The following is an 8,862-nucleotide window of genomic DNA, read 5'->3' as shown; positions in this document are numbered from 1 at the left end:
GCACACAACAGCATAGAAAAGTACTCCAGCAACCACTGACTGGTAAAACATCCTCAGGAGCTTCCTGCAGATGTTAAAAGACCTCAGCCTCCTGAGGAAGTACAGTCGGCTTTGTGCTTTTTTATACAGGTGCTCTGTGTTGCATGACCAGTCCAGTTTATTGTCCACCCACAGCCCGAGGTACTTGTATTGTCATCATCCCACTGGGTTGGCCGGCAGGCAAGTTTGTGAACATTACAACTTGAGAAATATGTCACCTAGGATTTTCAAATTGATACAATAGGTGGATCTGGTGGCTGCCACACCTCTACTGAGCATGTGCAGAGAAAGTTTCAGGACTCGCTTGTTTGTGATTGGAGGAAGTGAGAGCTTCCTGTGACCGTCAGGCTGTGGGCTGGGCCTTCGTTGTAATCAAAGGTGATTCTGAGGCCTTTGGGGGAAAATGTCATTTTAATAACTTTTCACTGATCCAAACATATAAAATATCTTCCTTTGTATTTAATTTTGCAACAGTTAGAAGATTTCAGTGATGATATGAGAGGTTTCATTTGTATTTGTTGGCTTTTATTTTCATTTTTTAATAAAGAAATCTTTATTGAAATTATTTTTGTCGACAGTGTTGCTACCTCGAGCCGTGTCACCAGAAAGTATGAAAACATTTTCATGAAATCATCTTCAGGTCATTTCAATCCATCATCACTGTCACGCTGCTCATTGTTCTGTTGATTTTCAGGTTGTGTGTTTGTTTTTCTCCTGCTCTGCTCCGTGTGCGTTTTTCTTTGTTTGTTGCGAATTACCATCAATGAAAACTGAGTTTGGACCCGCCATACAGCCTAGCCTCGACAATCTCAGCCTTGGTCTTAAATCACACTGAAATCATGTCAGCAGAGTTTCTGTTGGGCTCAAATTTAAACATTTTTGAATGGTGAGCCTCACCAGCACATAAAACAGCAAATGCCACTGAAAAACAGTCTAAAGGTTTCGAGAATTTGCCCTTTAAAACTGATCCTCAACATCATCTAAATGTCTTTGTTTTCTTCTTTTTCTTCTTCTTCTTCTTCTTCTTCTTCTTATTATTATTATTATTATCATCATTGCTATTGTTGTTATTATTGTTATTATTATTATTAAATGTGTGGTTGACTTGTATCTATTAATCCTTTACATGTGTATTTATTTAGTGTTTATTATGAATATAAAGGTACAACGGTTGAAATTATATGAGCTGGGTTTTCTGATAAATTGGCTCCTTATAGTGGACATAAGTGGGAACTACAATCTACAGTCGTAGTTAAAAATGGCAAAAACACAAAAATTTTTCTAGCTCTTTAAAACTCAATATTGTCACTATAACTTATTCTATTGTTCTTTTACTGCTCTTATTTTTCACTTTTCCTTATTTTACATTGACCACGTTTGTGTTATTGTTTTGATAGTTGCGTCAGCGTTGAGTCAGAGGTTGTGTACGTCATCATACCGCGCTGCAGGCACGCTTTGCCGGTGCGGATCTGGTGCTGTTCTGTGTGGACTTTGCGTGTGTTTAGGGGAAAATGTCGGTGTTTCACGACGAAGTGGAGATCGAGGACTTTGAATACGACGAGGATACGGAGACGTATTACTTCCCGTGTCCCTGCGGAGACCGCTTCGCCATCACCAAAGTAAGTTCAGCTCACGGCTAATAGCTACAAACCAAACTTCAGTTTGAAATCTCCTGTTTTTACATCTTCATATAGTGGGTGATTTACACGGAGGACATAACAGAGTTTCCCACTCCCTTCATCATCGATACAGTCTTCTTCTGGATTCGGCAGGGATTTATTGATGGCACGTTGATATATGTCCGTTTTTTTTTTTTTTAAGAAGTATTTCAACCTTCCTTTCGGATTTGCCACAGAGGTGGGACGTAAAATCTCTCATTATTTGACTGAAGTTTGGTTTGGTGTTAAGATAAACTTTTATTAGTCCCACACGTGGGAAATGTGTTTGGTCACGACAAAAAAGTGGACAGTACAAAGTTAAGAGCAGCAAAAATTAAGAAAAACACAAGAATAGAAAATAATAAACCAGCACCATACTTTATTCTCAGCAGTGAAACTACGTCAGTGAACGGAACCAAACTCCATTTAAAAGTCTTCAAATTTAAGAGAGTAAAAACGTTCAAACAAATCAAAGCCTACTGAGTAATTATCAGTCATTTCTTGTGACATCATGAAACTTTGTTTTACATGGTTTAAGGTAGAAAAGACGGTATTTTAAGTAGTTTTTTTTTCTGAAATAGTAGAAACTTGTAGCTGAAGTGAACTTTAGCTCTCTTAAATTCAGGAACAAGATGACAGTTCACCATATCAAGACTTCCTTCATGTTAGCAGGCTGAAGAAATCCTAAAACTGCAGTGAGTTGCAGCTTATTTGTGGGTCTCTGCCTTCAGTGACTAAGAGTTGGCTCTTCTGTGTTGAGATCTGACATTTGAAGGATATTTAATTTCTTTGCAGGTAGAATACACGGGTGTACAGGAGGGAAATTTAGACTTTTTCTAATGGAGTTTGGGTGTTTTTAGTGATATGTCATATACTGATGGAGATGATCTTCTTTTTCTTTTCTTTTTGAAACATTAAAACAAAGAAACATAGTTTGGAAGAAATGCATGTATGGATGCATCTGGCATACCTGAACACTCTAAAACTGAAACAGATACTCAGAATAAGCAAGAAGAAACTCAGACTTTATCAGTTTTGATAGTGTTTGCCTGCTCAGCACCATCCAAAGGTTCATCCAGGAAAGTCCGACTTCATGACGAGTTCTTTCTTTGTAATTCACGAAGCATCCCAAACTTGCGACTAGGGCTGCCACGATTACGTCGACTATCAAAATCGTCGACGACTGATTTAATAGTCGACGTGTCGTTTGAAGCTTTGTAAGATCGCAAAAGACGCAGGAATAATAGCAGGATTTAAGAGTGTAATAACGGACTGAAACAGAAGATGGCAGCACAGCATGTACAAGGATGCCAGCTGCCGTTAAACCCCGAAGAAGAAGAAGCAGCTGTGTCCCAGAATTCATAGCGCGGCCCAGCTTAGTTTCCAACAATGGCGGCAGCTAGTTAGTTTTAATATTACTCTTATTATTCTTTCTGGGTCACAAAATAAACGTTTAACATATTTTCAGGCGAGAATGTAGCTGTGTAAACCTCAAATATCGGCTCAGTTTATCAGGACACCACATATTTTCAAAAGCGCTCCGACGTTTTCGGAGACGTCTGTTACCCACTAGCTCGATAGCTAGCCGGGGGCTAGGTCACTAGCGCCGTGAGAACACCGGACTCCCGGCAAATTGTTTTCAAACCCACCGCCGTCTTTCGCGACTCAGGTTAAATATATATGAGTCACTTAGATAAATTAAAAATGTTGTTGTTTGGCTTTTTTTTTTTTTTTTTTTTGTATTTTATTTGTTCCTGAGTAAATCGGTTTGGCTGAGATTAAAGTTATAGTTTTTACACAGCTGAATAAACGTCAAGCAGACAGCTGATTATCAGAAGTGTGAGATGCTGGAGAATATACTCCGGTGTCCTGTTATATTTTAGATAGCAAGGAGTTTATTAAACTTTACCGAAACAATCTGCAAATTTCATTAAAATTGAATAAACTATCATCTTGTCTTTATTTTTAGTTAGCACCTTAAAAGCTTAAAGCTGTAAGCTAATGATAGTTATATAAGAGCAGATGCTGCTGGTGCAATAAGCTGTAGTTTTACGTCCAGTGGATGATGATCTGATTAGTCGACTAATCGCATAAATAATCGGTGACTAGTCGACTATCAAAATAATCGTTTGTGGCAGCCCTACTTGCGACTGCAGTCAGGTCTTGCAGTTTTTACACTGTCCCTACACTTTGTTTCTCTGAACTCTGTTCAATTCCTCAGACCTTGCGGCTTTGCTGCGGTGCTCTCAGGGGAGAGTTTATTCTTACAGGCAGCATTTGTGTTGGGTGGCCTGTGGTACTTTTAATCCTGCAATTGTTTGATCAGGTAATGCGTTTTCTCCAAAGGGTGGCTGGCCTTTCCCTCAGAGATGGGGTGAGAAGGCCAGTCAGTTTGAGGGTGTCAGGTAAAGATGTTACTCCTGCACATTAAAAGGAGGCAGCTGAGGTGTTAAGATCACGACCTACTGGGAGAACCCAGAACTACTGGAGATAGCTGAGAGAGGCCTGCTGCCCCCAAGACCCAGCCCCAGAAAAGCGACAGAAAACGAATGGCAACATGTCGTAGATGGAGAAGAGTGACCGTACAATCTTGATGATTTCTTTTATGTGACAGGTGCACAGATTTCAGATCAGCCTGGCTACAGTGCTGAAGAGAAACCTAGGGTTGTTCTTATTTTCTTCAATCAGTGATGAATAGTAAGATGTTCTGGCTTTGCGGAGGGCTTTCTTATAAAGCAACAGGCTTTATAAAGGCTAAATGATGATCTTTTAAAATTGTGACATGCCATTTCCTCTCCAGCCTATGAGTTATCTGCTTTAGGCTACGTGTTTGAGAGTTATACCACAGAGTCAAGTACTTCGGGTTTGAGGCCTTATGTTTCACAGTAGCTACAGTATCCGGAGTCGTACATAGTGAGGAGGTAAAATTATTAACAATGGCCTGTATTTGTATAGCACTTTTCTAGTCCCTAAGGACCCCAAAGCACTTTACACAACCTGTCATCCACCCATTCACACACACATTCACACACTGGTGATGGTAAGCTACATTGTAGCCACAGCCACCCTGGGGTGCACTGACAGAGGCGAGGCTGCCGGATACTGGCGCCACCGGGCCCTCTGACCACCACCAGTAGGCAACGGGTGAAATGTCTTGCCACTTCGAGCTCTGTTGGAGTAGCATTCAGATAGCTGCTCTGCTCTGTGCTGGTACAGGGCATTGAAGATGATAACAGTGGGTGGATTATATTCTTAAACTTAGTTACAGCGCTTTCAGAAAGACATCTACTGTGATAAAGTCTACTCTCCACTGCTGTTTAATCAATTATTGTAAATGTAATCAGGAAATGATCAGACAGGAGAGGGTTTTCAGGAAACACTGTTAAATGTTCAGTTTCTATGCCATATGTTAAAACAAGGTCTAGAGTGTGATTAAAGTGGTGGGTGGGTTCTTTTACATTTTGAGAGAAGCCAATTGAGTCTAATAACAGATTAAATGCCATGTTGAGGCTGTCATTCTTAGCATCTACATGGATGTTAAAATCACCCACAATAATTATTTTATCTGAGCTGAGAACTAAATCAGATAAAAAGTCTGAGAAATCAGAGAGAAACTCTGTGTAAGGCCCAGGTGGACGATATATGATAACAAGTAAGACTGGTTTCTGAGTTTCACAGCTGGGGTGGACAATGTTAAGCATCAGGCTTTCAAATGAATTAAGTCTGTCTTGGTCTTTCGTTGATTAATAGGCTGGTGTGAAAAATTGCTGCCACACCGCCCCCTCGGCCTGTGCTTCGAGGTTTCTGGTAGTTAGAATGACTCGGGGGTGTTGATTCATTTAAACTAACATAATCATCCTGCTACAACCAGGTTTCTGTAAGGCAGAGTAAATCGATTTGTTGATCAATTATTAAGTCATGTACTAACAGAGACTTGGAGGAGAGAGACCTAATATTTAATAATCCACATTTCACTGTTTTACTCTTTGGTTCAGATGTGGATACTGTACTGTTCCTTCTTTCTGATTTTTTTTTTTATGTTTAAGGTGTTTGTTGCTGGTTTCTTGTTTGTTTTTCATTTGTTTGGGAGCTGACACAGTCTCTATTGAGATGGGGTTTTTTGGAGGTAACAGGAGGAGAGAAGCTGCAGACTGCAACTTTTTATTAATACATTAATACATTTGGCCAGAATTCTCAAAATGACAGCTTCTCCATCCAAAGTGGGATGGATGTCATCTCTCCTAACAAGACCAGGTTTCCTTCAGAGAGTTTCCCAGTTATCTATGAAGCCCACATTGTTTTTTGGACACCACTCCGATAGCAATTTAAGGACAACATGCGGCTAAACATGTCACTCGTGGACTGATTGGGGAAGAGAGAGGAATAAACCACAAAAACATTCAAACCTTGACAGAAACCTGAAGATTTTATTTGTTTTTATTTTGAAGGAGGACCTGGAGAACGGGGAGGAGGTGGCGACATGTCCAAGCTGCTCGCTCATCGTTAAAGTCATCTACGATAAGGTATCTGTGACTTCCTCTTATCAGTTCATCCATAAAGGGCTCAACGATCAGTTATTTAAAAAGTTTCTTGTAAAGTGACGAAAAGCAGCAAATTCTCACTTTAGAGAAGCTGGAAATCACTTTGTTTTATTATTTAAAGTACCTTCAGTGTTTATTTGATCTAAAATGTTTCCTGTGATAACACCAGAATTTCTCATTATTTGATCAGGACAGTTTTATATCGATCAGTTAAAACTTTCAAATAAAAAAAACATGATAGAAAAGAAAAGATGCAACAGCATCACAAAAACCTCTGAAAAGTACTTTTACATTACTTTTTTGTGTTGGGGACATTAAACCATCATGCTTTTATTCTGCAAATCATTGGTGAATTGTTCATGTAAATTATTGATTTTTTTTTTAAAAAGTACAACTTTAAATTTAAGACAGATGGATAGTACGGGGCGTCACTACCTTTCAATGAATGACAGGCTTTTTTGTATGTGTGTGTTTCAGGATCTTTTCCAGGTTGGAGAAATCATTGAAGCACCGTCACACGCCAAACTGGAGGTCGTTCAATCCTGAACCCTCTCACCTTTGACCTCACAGAGACCCCAGTTTAACCATTTCCCGTCTCGACGCTGTGTCCAGGTGGTGCTGGGAAACGCCAGACTTTCACTGCCTCCTGTATTTCCTCCAGATGTATCTTGAATGAAATCACACTTGATCCAGATGAAATTTTTTTGAAGACGCAAGGTTGCGGCGTTCATGTGTTTGATGGACTTCCTGCGGATTATGTGGGAGGATGAGCGTGGAGCCGAGCCATTTGCTGTGAACAGATGAAGGTTGCGCTTTAAAAAAAACAAAGCGTTGGTTCCTGCCTCAACCTCGCCACTCTTAATGCACATTCAGTCTTTCACTTTAAAGCTCAGGAGAACGAAGGAAGCTTCATTTTAGGACTGGCAGGTTTCTTTAGAGCTTTTATTTTGTAGTTTTGAGATATTTTAATATATATTTATATAAAACCTCCACATACAGAGAACCCAGACACCCTCTATAGGACAAACTGTGTGATGACACAATTACTGAATCAGTAATGTTTCAATCGATCAGCTGACGTGTGCTGATTGGCTCCATGGCATCTCCGTGGGATTAATAAAGTTTTTACTTAAACTTTTTGTTTGTTTGTGGATAATATGACCTTTGAACACAGAATTAAAAAGTCTTTGTTAGCACAATAAAAGTTTCACTCTGCAGTCGATATCTCTGAAAACTTTCAGAGAAAAAGCATGTGTGCGTCTTCCATAAAGCCCCTCCCCCCTCCGTTAGGTGAGAGTTTGATTCAAAGCAACATTCAAATTTTCAAACTCCAGATTTTTTAATGATCATGAAAATTCTTTTCTTATTACATCTGTGATAGGATGGTCTGACTTTTTTTTTTTTAAAGACAATATAAAAGTAAATTAATATTAATTATATTGATATTTCAGTTATTGATTTCATCAATTTAATTTGATTTCAGTAAGCTTGGTGATTGTCGGTTAATGATTGAGGTGACTGGTTAGTAAAGATCGTGGTGGAAAGTGTGACTGCATGATCAGAGAGTCAAACATCTTCTCGTCTGGAGACTGAATTGCTCTTTTCATAGCAGGAAGCTGTTTCAGCATCAGTAGACACCGTTTTTACTCTTCACACCCTTTACAATCAAAATGCTTTTAGATAGTTGAATACAATACACAATCCAGCAGAGGGCAGCAACACCTAAGCGCTCTCTCTCCCTAACATGAGCAGAGGATCCCTAACAACCAGCTGCTCCTAATACATCTAAGTGCTCTGTTTTATTTACATAACCCAGCATTCAGTGAAGTTCTCTGAAGGTTGTGATGCTCAAAACGAGTGTGTGAGACACTCAAACGTTTGTGTTGGAATTGCATCGAGGTTTCTGAGATAATCTCACAGCTATCTCCATCGGCACTCTAATCTGTAGTGAGAGTTGTTAACAAATAGGTCACCTGTAAAAATGGATGCAGGTTATTTCACATTTTTATTCTTGTCTCCAAAGTTTTCTTGGAAGTTTCTGGCTACATGAAATGCCAATACCAGCTCACACAGGTTAGAGTGAGCATGAAATCATTTAATACAGCAAATAATATTTTCTGTTGAAAGTAACAAAAAGAAATTAGGGACAGGATTTAGAGCTGAACTTTTCTGCCCATTTTATTTTTTATTGACGTGTTTTTACAGCACAAGGCTATACTCTGTCTGCTGATATGAGTCAGCGTAGCTCACCCAGCAGCCTGTTTCTCTCTTGTCTAAAATCATAAAAGAGTAGGCCAACATTTGTTTAAGTGCACTTTGAATCTCCATGTTTAAATGGATAGCCTATACTGGTCTTCACAATCCACAGCAACGATAACAGCGAGACACTGGGTATTTTCTTTTATACATGTTCTGTCCTTGCTTCTAAGAAATAGAAGCGATAGTATTAAAAAAAATGAAATCAGTAATTTAAGGCCCAGTCTGAATTACTGTGGTCTGTCCGGCATGGGAATCCTGACGCCATATCTGCTGAGGAGTATGGGATGTCAAACGCTAGCAATTATTTTTGGAGTTACTGTATTAAACGCAAGAGGCTCAGACAGTTTGATGTATTTACTTTTTCT

The 8,862-nt window shown here is 39.3% G+C and overlaps 1 protein-coding gene across 1 annotated transcript; it reads left to right on the top strand.

The window, feature by feature from the left end:
- Nucleotides 1-1,451: 1,451 nt before the first annotated feature.
- On the top strand, nt 1,452-7,372 carry dph3 (diphthamide biosynthesis 3). The gene is made up of 3 exons (XM_004573204.4): nt 1,452-1,658; nt 6,146-6,220; nt 6,716-7,372. The coding sequence occupies exons 1-3, from the start codon at nt 1,551-1,553 to the stop codon at nt 6,782-6,784; spliced, it is 252 nt and encodes an 83-aa protein (XP_004573261.1). The 5' UTR covers nt 1,452-1,550; the 3' UTR covers nt 6,785-7,372.
- Nucleotides 7,373-8,862: the final 1,490 nt, after the last annotated feature.

This window comes from Maylandia zebra, linkage group LG23, assembly GCF_041146795.1.
Source record: "Maylandia zebra isolate NMK-2024a linkage group LG23, Mzebra_GT3a, whole genome shotgun sequence".
NCBI lineage: Eukaryota > Metazoa > Chordata > Actinopteri > Cichliformes > Cichlidae > Maylandia > Maylandia zebra.
Note: the sequence above shows the minus strand (reverse complement) of the source record. Positions and strands in the feature narration are given on the sequence as shown.